General features: G+C 39.7%; 1 protein-coding gene across 2 annotated transcripts in view; it reads right to left on the reverse strand.

Moving 5' to 3' along the window:
- Positions 1-3,998: 3,998 nt before the first annotated feature.
- Positions 3,999-17,556, reverse strand: part of SLC16A9 (solute carrier family 16 member 9) — a 51,685-nt gene continuing 38,127 nt past the window's right edge. For both annotated transcript variants that reach the window (XM_046027849.1, XM_046027850.1), the window contains exons 4-6: positions 8,272-8,367; positions 4,901-5,818; positions 3,999-4,262 (exon numbers count right to left, since the gene is read on the reverse strand). In XM_046027849.1, coding sequence (XP_045883805.1) covers positions 4,084-4,262; positions 4,901-5,818; positions 8,272-8,367 — 1,193 coding nt within the window. In that variant the 3' untranslated portion in view covers positions 3,999-4,083. The remainder of the gene's footprint in view (positions 4,263-4,900; positions 5,819-8,271; positions 8,368-17,556) is intronic.

The following is a 17,556-nucleotide window of genomic DNA, read 5'->3' on the forward strand; positions in this document are numbered from 1 at the left end:
TCAAATTCCCATAGCAATTCAATTTACAAAGTGAATTCTATTTGATTTGTGGAGGAACAGCTTGTGTTTTGTTTTGTGTCAGAGCCTCTGAATGGCAATTCCAGAAAAAATGTGCTGAGTCATGAATCCCTAAGGCTAAAAGATTTTGACAAGAACATGCGTGGGGGAGGGCAATAGATGTGAGAGCTGTTACCAGTTAGGGATAACAGAAGGCTCATTCTTCCACCAAATGAGGCCCTGGGAGACAAGCATTTACCCCACACCTGTGCCCTGGAACACTTGACACCTCCCTCTGATACTGAGAGGCCACACACTAAGGAATACGGATAGCAACAAAACTAAGAATAGCTAATATTTACCAAACAGGTGCCAGGAATGTACATGGGTTATGTATTCAATTCTCCTAACAGCCCTAGGACATGGCCCACAGATAAGGAAACTGAGGCTTTGAGAGGTTAAATGATACTCTCACAAATCACCTAGCACAGGACCTGGGCTGGGATTAGAACCCAGAAACCATAACCTTAACAAATATGTGTCCTGCATCTCTGAGTATTATCCATGTACTCGTACATCTCTGATCATTTTAACTGATTGTAGTTAAACTCTTGACTCAAAGAGGCATTTTATTAACTGCCATCCTTCAGCTACAACTGACTGCAGAGTAAAAGGTCCCAGGATCGTTATAAATGAGGGAGAAATTGTATGGCCCTGCTTATGTAAACTGTGTACTTGATGTGTTTAAAATAATACTCCTAAGTAAGAGGAAAAATGAGGCATTCTTTCTCTCAAAAGGAGGCTCTCCTTTATTTCCCCAGAACATTTTGAGTTAAGATAATCCCAGATTGATTGCTAGAAGTGGAGGCTTTCTGAGGTCAGTGGACTTTTCCAGACAGCAGGACACAGCTGACAGCCCCCAAGGTCATGACCTCCTGAAGCGTCAACTCCTGGTTCCTGGGAACGGTTCCTCGTGGGGCTTTTAAAAGTTGGTGGCTGAAACTTCTCTCTTGATGACATGTTCACCCTAGAGAAAATTGGATAGGCAACTGGCTCCCGGGAGACTTCTCAGAGACAGCAAGGCAGAGGCTGAAAGGAGGAGGGGCTCTGTAATGACCCCAGCACAGCTCCAGGCACTTGGAAGTTTAAAAAATACCGTTTGAGTCACAAAAGAAAGATCATATTCTAATCAATGTAATTTCACTGTGTTTTTTTCTTCTTCTTTTTTTCATTAAGTGTGTTTTTAAACGTTAACTCTTGGGGCGCCTGGCAGGCTCAGTCCAAAGATCCCAGGGTCATGAGTTCAGCTCCTAACACAAACAGATGCATGAACTTTTTTTTAAAAAAAAGCTAATTTGGGGCACCTGAGTGGCTCAGTGGTTTGGGCCTCTGCCTTCGGCTTGGTCATGATCTCAGGGTCCTGGGATGCAGTCCCTCGTCTGGCTCTCTGCTCAGCGGGGGCCTGCTTCCCCCTCTCTCTCTGCCTGCCTCTCTGCCTACTTGTGATCTCTCTCTGTCAAATGAATAAATAAATTCTTTTTAAAAAATTAAAAAAATAGAAAATGCTAATTCTTAGGAAATGGGCAAATCTTGAATAATTTTTCACATAAACATGACTTTACTATTCACTGAAGGATTGGCTTTATAGTAACCCTCCCATCAAAGTCCCATTTCCTAGCTGTGTTGGTAATCAGAGGGTTTAGTGGAAACTCTTCATTTTGCTTTTGGAAGCTACTTATACATGTTGTCCATATCATGATAATTATGTTTTGTAGCATACAATGAAGACTATAAAATCCCCACCTCACAGGGTTATAATGAAAGATAAATAATATAATGTGCCTAGAACTTATTAAGAAATCCATTAATGATTGCCAAAATCATTATTAAGAATCTTGAAGAGAAATCTATCCCCTTTCCCTCAAAAGGATTCTGTAGTATTGACATGTTAGCTTTCTGGAAGGCAATGGTCAAAATAGTTTAGCAGATTGATTTGAAAATGTTGAGGTCCAATCACCCAATTCTAGGGTCTGAAGTGAACATGTGGTAATTAATTTTTCTACATTCAGTGAAATGTCACTGCAATTTGGCGGAGGAGGATGGCTAAGAAGAGAAAAAGCAACCAAACCAATGCAAAACAAGCCAAAAAATATTTTATTTTAACATAAAATTCATTCCCTAGACAATGGAAAATGCACACACTGGATGACATTAGTAGACAAAGGGAAGATGCATTTGGACAATTATCAACATTGATGAATGCGGGGATGTCAGGAAAGTTAAATTTTTTCAGGTTATAGGATTTCCTGAATACAGTATTGGCAAAGAGGAACTTTCAACACTAAAACATTTAGTTCAACTTTTTAAAATGTCACTTGTTTTATTTACTAACCTTGACAGTGACTAAAGAATGAGGTACAGAAAACTTTCCAGAAGTCTATGGAGTAGAAGTCCAAAGGCACTTTGGAGCCCCATTATTGCATTATTGAGTAGGATTAACTCAGGTATGAAATTCCCCCACACTCCAGGTTTACTGCATAGAAAAGTACTATTTACCTACCTCACTGAGGTGTGGTGGGGCTTCATGATTATAAAGTGCTTTAGGCGCCTTCCAAGAAAGGCAACATAGAAGTATAAAATCTTACATATTTCAAAAGAAATGAAAAGACAATTTTGGCGCAATAGGAAGAGTGCATCCTATTTAAAGAACTACAGTTGGCTATTTCTAAAAATCCCTCACCTCCATGGTTTATTTATTGCTTTTTTGTGTTTTATTTAAGAGAATGACTGTTTCTCTATTGCCAGTCTTATAACAGCCATTGTCGACCCGGTTGTGTTGTAAGAATTCCTTGAAGAGTTCACTACAAATATTGATGCTTGGCCCCCAGCCTAGACCTACAGAATTAAAATCTCTAAGAGTAGTACTCAGGTAATTATATTTTTTTAAACCATCTAAAGGATTCCAACTTATAGCAAGTTTAAAAAATATATTTCTTTAGAAAAAATGTCCATTTATTAAACATTGATTTTCTTCCAAAAAGTTTTTATAAGATTGAATAATGTTGGATCAGGGTATCAATTTCTCACTGCCTTTTTCTCTTCCCATGTCCCACACAGACTTGGAGTATACACACACACACACACACACACACACACACACACACACACATTTTAGTTCTGGCCTTGAGTTAAAATTTGATAGTGGTAAAATCTGATAGTGGCAAATAAATACTTCATTGAGAAGTTATGCAAGGATTTGCAGTTCATTCCCACTGTGCCTGAAGCAAAGGCAAATGGATATTGCCCCTTTGCCAGAACGGAATGGTTTACGCATTTCCAATTTGGAAACAGGTAAAATGAGCACTTCCTGGGAGACACTTCCTGGGAAACATCCGTCGCGTGGATGCTGACAGAGAAGAGTGAGTGTGGTTCTGGCAGCCAACCATGACTCAAGGCTATGGAGAGGGTCCCTGTTTGGAGACTGCCTGCCTCTCAGGAAACACCTTAGGAATCGAAACGGTTTAAGCGCAGTGGGTCCAAACAGGGGATGCCGCCTCGAGGTAAATAAAATCAAACAGTGAAAACTAGTGACTATAATCTAAAATATCTTTGAAAAAAAAAAAAAAGATCGGCTTGCTCCACCACAATTCTTAATGCCATTTAAGTAACTGTTTTCATGTCCTAGCTGGTCTAACATAGAGAGGAGAGTGATTTAGTCCCTAGTGGCCTTCGCATAGATCTCATCACGCTGCCTGCATCAGGTTTAAAACAGAAGAGCCCCCTCTGGATTCCTCGCAGGGCAACTAATGGAGCCTACAGAGAAATTACATTTCTTTACGCAGAGAAAGCCTTCTAAGGCGGGCCAAAATTTTTACAACATCAAGAACCCATGAGTCATAGTGAAACAGAATAGTCCCACTTCTTGCAAAAAGAAAAAAAGGGAAAATATATACAAGAGATAGAAGCTACATATACAGTACATAGAGAACGGGATTTGTTAAAAAAAAAAAAAATTTTTTTTCATTCGGAGTCAACCACAGTGAAATCTTGCTGTGAGGAAAGTCTGTAGTGCCTTCCAGCATTCCTCTAAACATTAGAGGTAACTTTGTACAGAAAGGTTGCTGGAGCCGGCTTGGGCAGCAGCTTGTTGCACGTGTCCCAGGAGGGCAGGGCGGCCAACAGCAGGACGCAGCCTCCCAGCAGGACGCAGAAGCCACTGAAATAAAATGCAGTGTCATAGGTCTGGGTCCAGTCATAAAACCAACCTGAAAAGAAAGTAAGAAAAAAGTGAATTGGACAGAAAGCGTATGAAGAGGAAGACTCTTCCTCCACTAATTTCATCAGTCTTAGCTACAGTCTTTTTTTTTTTTAAAGATTTTATTTATTTATTTATTTGACAGACAGAGATCACAAGTAGGCAGAGAGGCAGGCAGAGAGAGAGGAGGAAGCAGGCTCCCTGCAGAGCAGAGAGCCCGATGCGGGGCTCGATCCCAGGACCCTGAGATCATGACCCGAGCCGAAGGCAGCGGCTTAATCCACTGAGCCACCCAGGCGCCCCCTTAGCTACAGTCTTAGCTACGGTAAGGACCAGGTTACATATTACCCCATGTACTCTCTAACGGACTATTAGGAGTTAGCAGAGAAGAACCTCCCGAAAACTTTGGACAAGGGTAAACAGGTATTTTGAGTTTCTCCCAAATAAAAAAAAAGGAACACAAATCCCTGAGCAAGTATGCTGGCCTTTTCAACTTTATCAAAGTGATTGTGAATAAATCATTACCATGAGACAACTATGCAGGTTTATTTTGTGCTAATCTGTGCTACTCTTACAATCTGGATTTCTATATCCAGGGACGTTACAAAGAAGAGCAATGAAACAGGCTGACTTTAAGAAATATCTTACCAACAATTGGTGGTCCAAGGCTATTTCCTAGTCCAGCAAAGAACATTAATATCCCATAGGCATGGGCTAATTTTTCAATTCCCACAGTCTTCGTGGTCACATATGGGAAGATGGACCAATTACCAGTCAGAAACCCTAGAATCCCAGAAAGTATTGCCAATGTGACATAACTTTTGGCAAATGGAATTGCACACAAGGCCAGGCCCATGCTTATTAAAGTAGCTACGTAAAGATATAAGGTATTAATCCACTTGAAGTCAGCCAGTATCCCCAAAAGGAGTTTACCCACTGCTGTCATAATGCCAATAATGGAAATAAAAGGGATAATGAGCTCTTCTTCTTTCACATTTGAACTTCTTGCCACATCTTCCATAAGCAATGAAGGTGGAAATCCTCCAATGTCAAAAAGAAAGATAGCAATGAAGAGTGCTGAAAATACTTTGTTTTTAAAAAGAGCCACAGTTTCTCCACAGTAGTTTTTATATAATTGCCACTTCCTCTTGGCAAGCTGTTTGCAAAAATATGTCTGTTCTGCAACTTTCTTTTTGTACGTCTCGGCCTCTTTTGTATGCGCCACTGTTGTTGGGTTTTTATGAAGTAGGTTCTCCTGCTTTTGGCCACCACTGGCTAAGGCGCTCTTGCAAGTTTCCTCAGCACCGTAACTCCTTCCAGGAATGTTTGTGTTTTCTTCCAGGTCCTTTTCTTTCTCGCTGTAAATGGAGTATTGATCTGGTACACTTTCCAGAGCTGTTTTTTCAGGCAAAGGGCAATCAGAGGAATGGAGGGGTCTCATCAGGCTGCCGCAGGCTAATATATTTAAAGCTAAGGCACCCACAATCAGCAGGCATCCATCCAGCCCATAGAACTCAATCAGCAACCTCTGCAGAGCAGCATATATAAAAAGTCCGACACTTGAACCTAAAAAGGAAATGGGAGCTGTTCAGTCTTAATCTCTTACAATTGGAGACTCTCAGAACAACCATTATTAATACCGGCCAAATAAGAGTGGTAAAGGGAAGAGCATGGTTGTATTCCAATAAACCTTTATCTACGGACATTGAAATTTTAATAGCACATAATTTTCAAATGCCCTGAAATATCTTTATTCTGATTTTTTTATTAACCATAAAAAATGTAAAAATCAGTCTTCGCCCATGAGCTCTCCAAAAACAGGCAGAAGACACAGATCTGGACTGTGGACATTCGTTACCAACCCCTGTGCACCACGGGACAAGATCGCTTCCCTCAAATCTTTGTTTCATGCACACCACGTTCCTTTTTGTTGGTGAGGTCACAATATTTCACATGCTTTTATTTTTGGTTTCTTTTCAATGTTTAAAAAATTCTGCTGTGATTTCTGCTTTGCTTGTCCTCTTTCACTGAATGGGGATGCTGTAGGTTGAACGTCCTTGTCCCCACCCCAGTTCATATGTTGAAATCCTAACCGCCAACATGATGGTATTAGGAAGTGGGGCCTTTGGGAGGTGATGAGGTCACGAGCCCCTGGAGCACTCATGAACGGGATTAGCACCACGGCAAAGAGACCCCTGAGAGACCACCTCCCCTTCCACCATGTGGGGAAACAGCAAGAAAATGGCACTCTGCAGCCTAGAAGAGGTCACTAGAACCCCACCATGCTGGTATCCTGATGTCAGATTCCCAGCCTCCAGAATAGAGAAAGACATTTCTGTTGTAGATAAGCTACCTAGTCCATGTGACTTCTTATCACTTGTTATCACACTAAGTAGATCCATGATTTCTCCCTAATGTTGCCTCACTGAGCTCCCTGTGAGTTGAAACTAAAAACTCCTTAATTCTGCCAAATCTTAGGTGTCCAGAGTTGATCCACTTTTACTTCAGTGTTCCATGGCCCAGGCCCTTAGGCCCTCCTTTCTAGACTGAGTGAGAGCATACAGAATACAATTTCTGCCATGGTCGGCACACATAAATCTGGACATTAGGGGAAACCTAGGTCATAGGGCGTTAGAGCCCTTGCTGTGTACCTTACACAGATGCTCCTTTAATATTCCCAATAACCTGATGTGATGAGTACTATTATCCCCATTTTACAGTTCAGAAAACTGAGCTTAACTCAACAGTTAACTGGACAGAATGGTTAAATAACTTGTCTGTCACCAGACAGCAAGTGACTGACACAGGCAGGATTCAACACCGGGTGCTCTGGGTCCGGGGTCTGTGCTCATGGCTACATTCTAATGTCCCTACAAAAATAGACAGCGGGTAAGCCCTATTGTCCTTCAGGCTCATGCCTGCCCTCGAACTCCCTCCCATCCCTGTGCGAGAGCCTGTAAGGTTCTTTGAACTGCATTCCAACTGCTTTGGGTTCTCCGTCTTCTGTTTGCTCTTTCTTCTCCCAGTCCTGCCTTAACCTTAACTGTGTCCTCAGACTCTGGCCCTGTCTCCTCTTAGACCATGATTCACAGTTCTCACCTGGCAATGCCTCCTTTAACCACCTTCAGTAAATATCCTGCTCCATTTAATTCAGTCTGGAATCACTTTGTTGCCACTGGGTTGCCTCAGGAATAAAACATTCGTTTGGGTTCTGGTGCCAGAAAGATCATTGAACTTACTCAGTTTCTCTGGAAATCTGACCTCCCAGGACTACGTGCTCATTAATGAATAAGTACCATAAGTAAATGTACAACTTTTACCAAACTTGGCAGCTCTGTCTCCTAAGTAGACTCATAAAGTTTTTGGCCACAGAAAATTTGGTAAGTTCCCTAAACAGCATAGGAAAAAGTCCATCTGAAAAGTACAACACGACTTTAAAGCATTAGAGGAACTCCGGAAGGCTGTTATATTTACATACCCCCTCTCCCCCCACAGTGATCATCTCTTGATTATTAAAGAACAAGAGTCAACAGCCTGTCCTGAGGATATGCACATGGCCAGGGAGATGCATTCACTTTTTGAAAAACTGTACACTCTGCAGTAAGTGGAGATGGTGAGATGGCAACATCAGGCTTCCTGACAGAGCCCGGGGGTCACCACTTTCCTGGCATTTCTCCTACCCCTCTCAGACAGAAGGGGCCTCACCTAAGTGCCCTCTGCTTCTCTCAGTAAAGCTCTCACCAACTTGTCTCTCAGTTGACTGCGCCCATCAGCTTTTCTTTCCTTCATTATATTGATCATCAAATTCCCCAGATTTTTTGTATATGTATCCTAGGATTTTCTGGAAGCTGTACCCTTATTTACAGTAGAAAATAACATTTCCTTCTTGGACTAGAGTAAAAAAATGGTGCTCCCTAAGTGGGAGATGGGGAGGGGCTGGTTAAATATCTGTGTTTGGTAACTTTTGACTTTGATTAGAAGGATGGATGGTGATAATGCTACTTATTTTGAGAACGTACCTGTTGAAATCAGGCCAAGGGCAAGGCCTCGATGGCTGTCAAAATACTGGCATGTAATGGTCACTGTTGCCGTGTATAATAATCCACATCCGAGTCCTAAGCGTAAGAAGACATTGCATAAATTAAGATGGACTACAGTTCTTCAGTGAAAAACAAAAACCAAAAAAGAGTAATTAAGTATGTCCTGTAGGTCGTTCTGTTTGTGACTGGCTAAAACACTTCAGAGCATGGACTCCTGGATCTTTTACACATCAGTTGTACAGCTCCAATGAACATATTTGGGTAGGCTCCGTTCTCACTCCACACCCATCGTAAGGTTGGGCTCAAATTTAAAAAAAAAAAAAAAAAGTCCAATTGCTAAAGCATGAATGAATAATGCAGATTTAAATCAAGACATTATGGGCAGATAGAGAAAATGGTTACGTTACCAAATAGTAAAATTTTATCCAACACGCCCCTTCTGTCTCTCTTCCAAGTCCTCGCCCTGAGCTCAGCGTCCCTTCCTCCTCAAAACAATTTGAGAAATTTCCCTTCACCACTCCAAGCCATTTTAGGAGGGCTTATAGTTTGCACACCCCAGTCTACAAAACAAAGGCCCCCCACAGGTCCTCTGGTGTTCTCAGATCATCCCAGCACAGTAAAATATGTGTTTGTGAGTTTTTTCCTTTCAGAGATGCAAACTACCTTATTTAGGAGTAAAATGTCTTTAGTTTAAGGTATCTTTGGGAAAAAAAAAAGGAAGCAAATAAAATAAAATATTAACAACTGTCAAATTTAAGTGGCACATACAGTTGTTTGCTATATGATTCTCTACTTTTCTGTAGATTTGAAATTCTTTTATAATTAAAAAAAAAAATACCTTACCAAATTTCCCTTTCTTGAGATCAAAGGACAATACTTATCTCCAGATCTTCTCCAAGGCTTTTGTTTATTAACTTAATCTTTTCTTCCCTATTTAGCACCTGATAAACCCAGTTTGTCTTTCATAAAATTTTCCTCTGGCTTCTAACTTACGACTTTCTGCCTTTCTTCTGCAACATTATCTGCTCTTGGGGATCATTCTATAAAAACACAGAAGCCATAGTTTAAAAACTGGATTTTAACCATTGCTCATTTAGTGAGTTAGATCATTTTCAGTACTTTTAATTAGTACCTAAACTACGATTAGAAAGAATACATGGGCTTCACAAATATACTGTATGTTTTAGGAAATTAAGACTTTAAACAACCTAAGACCTTGAGGATCATCTGGGATTCCATAAAAAGTCTTCTTAAAGAAATGAGATAAACTAAAACAATTACACTTTAAGTAACCTTTTTATAACAAAGTGCCCTTTTTATATGGATTTAAGAGAAAAAATATCAACTAAAACATGAATCAGATTGATTTATACAGTTACTACGTGTATATGGGACACTTTGTGATATGAAATAAAACTTCCAAACAACCAATTTCAAAATCAAAAAATGTCACCCTTAACTGAGACTATACGTCAGAAAGCCTAAGGAGGGCGAATGAATTTACTTTTCTGTGATTTGCTTGTCAGGGCTCTGTCAAATGTTAGGCATTAGAGACAAGGGGAAAAAAAGACATTTCTGATTGCTAAATGTCAATGTCAGAAAAGTTGAAGCGGCAACTTTTAAACTTTTAGCCTGATACCAAAAAAAGCCGTTTTTAAAAATTATGTCACAGGGGGCGCCTGGGTGGCTCAGTGGATTAAGCCGCTGCCTTTGGCTCAGGTCATGATCTCAGGGTCCTGGGATCGAGCCCCGCATCAGGCTCTCTGCTCCGTGGGGAGCCTGCTTCCTCCTCTCTCTCTGCCTGCCTCTCTGCCTGCCTCTCTGCCTACTTGTGATCTCTCTCTGTCAAATAAATAAATAAAATCTTTTAAAAAAAAAATTATGTCACAGCCATGGGTTTCAGTTAAGTTTATTTCACTTTTTTTTTTAATGTCGCAGAAATTTGAAATGCTTTCTCCTTAAACTTTTCAAAAAGGTAGCATGATGGGGCACTTGAGTGGCTCAGTGGGTTAAGGCCTCTGCCTTCGGCTCAGGTCATGATCCCAGAGTCTTGGGATCGAGCCCCACATTGGGCTCTCAGCTCAGCAGGGAGCCTGCTTCCTCCTCTCTCTCTCTGCCTGCCTCTCTGCCTACTTGTGATCTCTGTCTGTCAAATAAATAAATAAAATCTATATAAAAAAAAAAAGGTACCACGATGCTTTCTTACACCTGAATCAGGCTGACCTTAAACTGGAAATTATTAAAGAAGGGTCCCTAGAATCTCTAAGATCTTTCCCACAGTCCATAAAGTCAAAACTATTTTCATCATAGTCATAACTAGTCTTGCACTTATTGGCAGTTTTGCTTTCCATAGTTTCGGTTACCTACGGTCAATCGCAGTCCAGGAGCATGTGATCTTCCTCCCATACCGTCCGAAGGTGAGTGTGAGCCTAACACTACGTCGTGGTGTCTATCTCATTCACCTCACTTCCTCTCATCACACAGGCATTTTATCATCTCACATCATCACAAGAAGGGTGAGTACAGTTCAGTAAGGTGTTTTGAGGGAGAGACCACTTCACATAACTTTCATTACAGTATATTTTTATAATTGTTTTACTTTATTATTAGTTATTGTCAATCTCTTACTGTGCCTAATTTATAATTAAACTTTACCATTGTGCATGTACATATAGGAGAAAACATAGGGTTCATTACTATGCATGTTTTCAGACATTCCTTGGTGGTCTTGGACTGTATCTCCCATGGATAAGGGGCGACTACTGTAATACTAACATGATCTCTGCTTTTTTTTTCACTGTGTTTACATTTAAGCTGAGGGAGAAAAAGAGAGGGTGAGTACAACCACAAGGGCCTGAGCACAAATCAAGGTATTGATACAAAATTTGGTATCAGGTTATGCTACATAACCACATACTCACAATAAAAACAGACAAAAATTTTTAAAAATGCTTCATTTGGATGACAACTGTTACAAGGGAAAGTCCTTATGCAATTGTTTTAGTAGTCAGCTCAAATAGCCCCTCTTCTCCTGTGTAACCATTTGTATTTGAAAGAATGTCTAACAGACAAAACTATGGTTATTCAGACTTGGCTATTTGGCAGACATCTTTTTGAAAACAAACAAAGAAGGGAGACAACTGGCAGTAACTGTTACCAATGATAAAATCCAAACATTCCAGAAAAAAGAAATAGAATTTTAGAAAACTTGTATACGTGACCATGAGTTTACACAGCTTCCCAATATATAAAGTTTTCTGATGAGTCTGTTGGTGATAGTAACAAAAGTTATTCTTGATGTTGTATAATGAAATTTATCAACATTTACAAACATTTACAAACATTAACTCAGTGAACCAATATTTTTCAAATAACCAATTCACGTTATGATAAAATGAAGCTTGAATAAAGATCCGTTAAAAGTACAGAACATGGGGTGCCTGGGTGGCTCAGTGGATTAAGCCGCTGCCTTCGGCTCAGGTCATGATCTCAGGGTCCTGGGATCGAGCCCCGCGTCGGGCTCTCTGCTCCGCGGGGAGCCTGCTTCCTCCTCTCTCTCTGCCTGCCTCTCTGCCTGCTTGTGATTTCTCTCTGTCAAATAAATAACATATTAAAAATAAATAAATAAATAAAGCCTCTGCCTTCGGCTCAGGTCATGATCCCAGAGTTCTGAGATCGAGCCCCACATGGGGCTCACTGCTTGGTGGGGAGCCTGCTTCCCCCTCTCTCTCTGCCTGCCTCTCTGCCTACTTGTGATCTCTGTCTGTCAAATAAATAAATAAAATCTAATAAAAATTGTTTAAAAAGATGCAGAACATGTCATTTGCAATGATGTAGATGGAGCTACAGAGTATTCTGCTAAGTGAAATAAGTCAGTCAGAGAAAGACAAATACCATATGATCTCTCTCATATGTGGAATTCAAGAAAGTAAACAGATGAACATATGGGAAGGGGGAAAAGAAAAATGGAGAGAGGAAAACAAGCCATAAGAGACTCTTAACTCTAGAGAAAAAACTGAGGGTTGATAGAAGGATGTGGGTGGAGGATGGGTTAATGGGTGATTTAAGGACGGCACTTGTGATGAGCACTGGGTGTTGCATGTAAGTGATGAATCACTGAAGGAATGAAAAAAAGAAAAAGAAAAATGCAGAATAAATAATTGGGCTTAATATAACAGAGTATAAAAAGTATGCTGATGTGGTACCAGGTTCCACATTACAATTAACGTTGAAAACCATCACGCACCAAGTTTTGATATAGTACCAAAGTCGAATATCTATAATTACCTGAAAAGGCTATTAAAAAATCCTCCCTTTCCACCTACATCTTTGTATGTGACAAGATTTACTTCATACACTTCAATAAAAAAAAACAGATTGCAACAGATTGTGTATGGAGCCGATGTGAGAATTCAGAAGTCTTCTAAGAAGCCAAACATTAAAAAGAGATTTGCAAAACTATAAAATAATGCAGCTCTTTTCACTAAATTCTGTTTTTCTTTTGAGAAAATAGGGATTTTTTTCATAATAAGTACATTATTTATGTTATCATGTACTGGATTTGTTATTATCTTTAAATGAATAACTAACCAAATATTTTCAAATTCCACAGCTTTTAATACAGTTAATTTTAACAGAATAAATATCTACAAGTATAATCCGTATATTCAAAAGCTCCACTGGGTCCTACAAAAAGAGTGTAAAGGGTCCCAAGAATATAAAGTTTGGAAACCAGTGTCTTAAAGCATCCCTTAGTCTCCCGTCATTTTTGGTCAGACTCCTATCAGTGAAGACTCTTAAGCATCCGCCTGCAGTATAATTTTTAAACTAAATACCTATGGGGCGCCTGGGTGGCTCAGTGGGTTAAAGCCTCTGCCTTCGACTCAGGTCATGATCCCAGGGTCCTGAGATTGAGCCCCACATCGGGCTCTCTGCTCTGCGGGAGCCTGCTTCCCTCTCTCTCTGCCTACACAAGTCAAATAAATAAATAAAATCTTCTTAAAAATAAATAAATAAATAAACTAAATACCTATATTAGCAATTCAAAGCACAAACATTAGTGAAATATTATTGTTTCCCTTTACTTAAGTCGGTAAAAACGAAACGTACTTACATGTTCTGACATTTCCTTTCCACACTTTATGTTCCATTTCACACCCTTCTGGGCAAGACCACAACTTCCACGGCCTCTTTTCCCTCATCTCCTCCCATCAGACCAGACACAAACTCTTTATCACACCCACTACCTAAGTTATCAGCCTCCCTCTGTGCCCCGCCACTGCCTCCATTCACCTCCTCATCTTTTCTGAGCTGAATCCTGGCTTCCTCATCGCTGTCTCAAACGTCCAGTACTTTTTCCACCAATCTGTCTTCTTTTTTTTTTCTTTTTCCAACAATCTGTCTTCTAAGCTGCTGTTATACAATTATCATTACGTCACACTCCTACAGTCAGGTCTGCATAAAAACATTTTGTCATCCTTTGGTGCATACCAGGCTTTGAGGTACTTGCTCCTATCCACATGACTTCTGTAGGCCTTAAACAAGTATCTGTAAAAACACCCTTTTCCACGGTGTATCACACCTCTGAGCATTTGCACTCCTGTAGCTTCCTCCCTCAACCCCCCTCACTCCCCTCCGAAACCCCTGCCCACCTGACTGCATCCGACTTGTCTTTCCACACCCAGCTCCTGCATAAACTCCTGCATGAAGCCTGCTTCAGCACCCCCTCCCCTACAGGTACGTAAGACACTGGCGCAGAATGTTGGTTTCATCCACAAGTGGCAAAATTACAAGTTTATGCCCCCAACTAGACAATGGGCTATCTGAATGTAGGCTGTGTCTTATTCATCCAAGTATCTTAGTTCCAGGTCCAAGCCTGGCACAGAATATTTCTAAAATCTGAGGAATGGAGGCATCTGGGTGGCTCAGTGGGTTAAGCCTCTGCCTTCAGCTCAAGTCATGATCTCAGTGTCCTGTGATCAAGCCCCGTATCAGGCTCTCTTCTCAGCTGGGAGTCTGCCCCTCCTCCCCGTCAAATAAATAAATAAATAAATCTTAAAAATATATATATAAAAATTAAATAAAATCTGTTGAGTGAACTCCCCATAGAAGTTAGTCTACTACCTTTCCCCATAAATCTCATTTGAGTTCTTACATTTTTCTCTTCCTATCTGTGTCTCTATACATATAACAAACACAATCACTCTATATGTATGTACATGTGTATTGTATGTATTTTTTAAATAATTTCTTTATATCTGTTCCCCATTTCGATGATGCTGATTTTTTTTTACTTTTTATTTTAGCCAGAAACTGAATCTTAGCTTAAAAAATATTAAAGATTTTTTCTTTTACAATAATTAATTTATTAGGATAGCCTCATTAGAAAGCAAGAATTAGAATTATATGGTTTGAAAAAAGATACAACTAATTTGCTCCTTCTATGCATTAAAGGATAATGATGCTTTGGGCAAATCACACTAAACTTTCTCATTTTCTCAATCCTTACATATAAACTAAAAAAAAGAAACAAAAACACCTACATCAATTAAACTAATAAGAGAGCTACAAGGAGAAAATATAACTGAAGTAAAACACTCTAGTATTATAAAATGCTTCATAGAATAAGTAAAGCAAGTATCTCTAAAGAACTAGTATGTGAATGAAAGCATGCAAAGTGTAAGTCTGATCTATTTTAGGAAGACAGGCAATAGAACATCTGAAATCATATATGTATTTTTTTAAATGTCCATGAATTTGTTTTAAATATCCTGCCATTATATACATATTTTTGCATGTAACTGAGTGGATATCTATCAAACCCCTACATTTATATATGAAAACTTTTCCCTGCAGTATTACTTTAATGAGAAGGAAACATTTTAGTAACAGTGCACTTTAACATGGCAATCTTAAAAAACAACATGGTGAAGCTACAGAATCCAACGCTGTGTGTGGTCCTGGGAAGGGCCAGTGCCCAGGACATTCCCTTTGGCTACTAGAAGTCTCATATCCTGGAAAGCCCAATGGTCCTGGGCAAACCAGGATAGTGGTCACTGTAGTGTAGGGACTTGTCTCTCACTTATTTGGGGAGAATTCCCCTTCTGTATGTTTTAAAGCAAGTATTTGAACCACCTTTTAGAATAGTTGAGCCAAGACAATTTATTATCCTGACCAAAGGTTAGGACAGGCAATTGCATATAGTGTTCCAGAAAAATCTACTTCTAGAAATGAAACTGTGGGAAGGGAAATTAAAGCACCAAAAAAGATAAATAAATTTAGCATATCCAAGTGCAGGCACTTTTTTAAAAAATATTTGACAGAGAGAGAGAGAGATCCCAAGTAGGCAGAGCAGCAGGCGGGGTGGGGAGGGGAAGCAGGCTCCCCTCCAAGCAGAAAGCCCGATGCAGGCCTCGATCCCAGGACCCTAAGATCATGACCTGAGCCGAAGGCAGAGGCTTAACCCACTGAACCACCCAGGCGCCCCCAAATGCGGGTACTTTTATACTACTAGCTTTAAACATCTGCATGGCGAGCTTAAAAGTGCAAGCGATTGACTAGCCTTTTTAATAAACTGGTTCTGATTTTTGTAGCTTAGCATGAGTACCCTTAACATGACATTGACTAGTTATGAGCACAGGCTTGGCAATCAGGCAGGCTTGGATTCAAATCCCAGCTCTAACTTTGCTGGCTGGGTGACTTGAGGAGTTGAGAGTTTCCTTAATCTCTAATTCTTAGTGTCTTTATCTTTAAAACAATCTCAAAAGATAGCTTTAAAGATTAAGAGATGTAAAAAATGTAAAAGATTTAGTATCTGTGCCTGGAATATAATAAGTACTAAAAAATAACCATTGTATTGGTAATACGTTTTCACTTTTCACTGAGTATTATGGCATTATGTCAATAACAGCCTCAAACTAATTAGAAAATCATAGTTCCTTATTACAACTGAGCATCCGTGAGACAAAAAAGAACTATCATTAATGATATAACCATTAAAAACAAAACAAAACAAAATGACTTATTAAAACTCTAATGGCTAAAATGAACCTCAGGAAATGACCTTCATTACATTTGCCATAACTGTGCAAACATGGTCTTTTCCCTCCTCAATCTCAATAACCTGAGCAGATTCAGGACATACACAGATATTACCATGAACACACAGGAGGAGAAAATTGAATTTTTCCAAAAACTGAGAAGAAATAGTAAGAAAACACTACCCGGGTAGCTAAATAACAATATGCTCTGAAGAAAAGAGACAGAAGACATTGATTTTGAGTTGTGCTTTTCAGAAAAGCCAAAAGAAATTACTGGGGAGACACCTGAACAACTCATTCAGCACATATTTCCCACCCCCTCCCCACATCCCACTTCATTTTTCCTGATTTAATAAAGTAATTGAGAAAATAGAAGCCTGAATTCCCAGGTTTGGTAGTGTGGCTTGCAGTCCCTTGAAAAAGGGGAAATGGTCATTCCATGGTAGCTATTAAAAACTGGGGGCACCTGGGTGGCTCAGTTGTTAAGCATCTGCCTTTGGCTCAGGGTCCTGGGATGGAGCCCTGCATCGGGCTCCCTGCTCAGCAGAGAGTCTGCTTCCCTGCTTGTATTTCCTCTCTCACTGTCTCTCTCTGTCAAATAAATAAATAAAATCTTAAAAAAAAAAAAAGAAAAACTGAACAAGATGATACTTTTTAAAACATCAGTTAAGTTGTAAAACAGAATTATGTCCATTAATACACTTTAGTATCTTTTTTGATATTGTGTATTATAATTAAACATACTAAAAAGCTTTAATTTCTTTTTCTATCTTCTTAAATCTGCCATACAAATATTGCTGTTTCAAAAAGCTTCCTCAGTAGCAAAAAACTGCTGCTGTGGTCTTAAACTAAGTGTTCAGAAAAGAATTTAAGGGAAGGGATGTATGAAACACCTCCTCGTGCTTCTCTCTATGTATTATCTCATGAAAAGGTGCAATAATTTCATGAAGTCATTCAATAAAAATAAAAAGAAAAGCTCAGAGAGATTAAATAATTTTCCAAGGTCACAAAACTCATAATAATGGTTATGCTAACAATATTTATTGAATTACATCCCCAATTCACAAAACCTAAAGATGGATGTCATTATTACATTGTTTTAAAAATAAGAAAATAGGGGGCTCCTGGGTGGCTCAGTGGGTTAAGCCTCGGCGCAGGTCATGGTCTCAGTGTCCTGGGATCAAGCCCCGAATCGGGCTCTCTGCTCAGCAGGGAGCCTGCTTCC

The sequence above is a fragment of the Meles meles genome, chromosome 13 (assembly GCF_922984935.1).
Source record: "Meles meles chromosome 13, mMelMel3.1 paternal haplotype, whole genome shotgun sequence".
NCBI lineage: Eukaryota > Metazoa > Chordata > Mammalia > Carnivora > Mustelidae > Meles > Meles meles.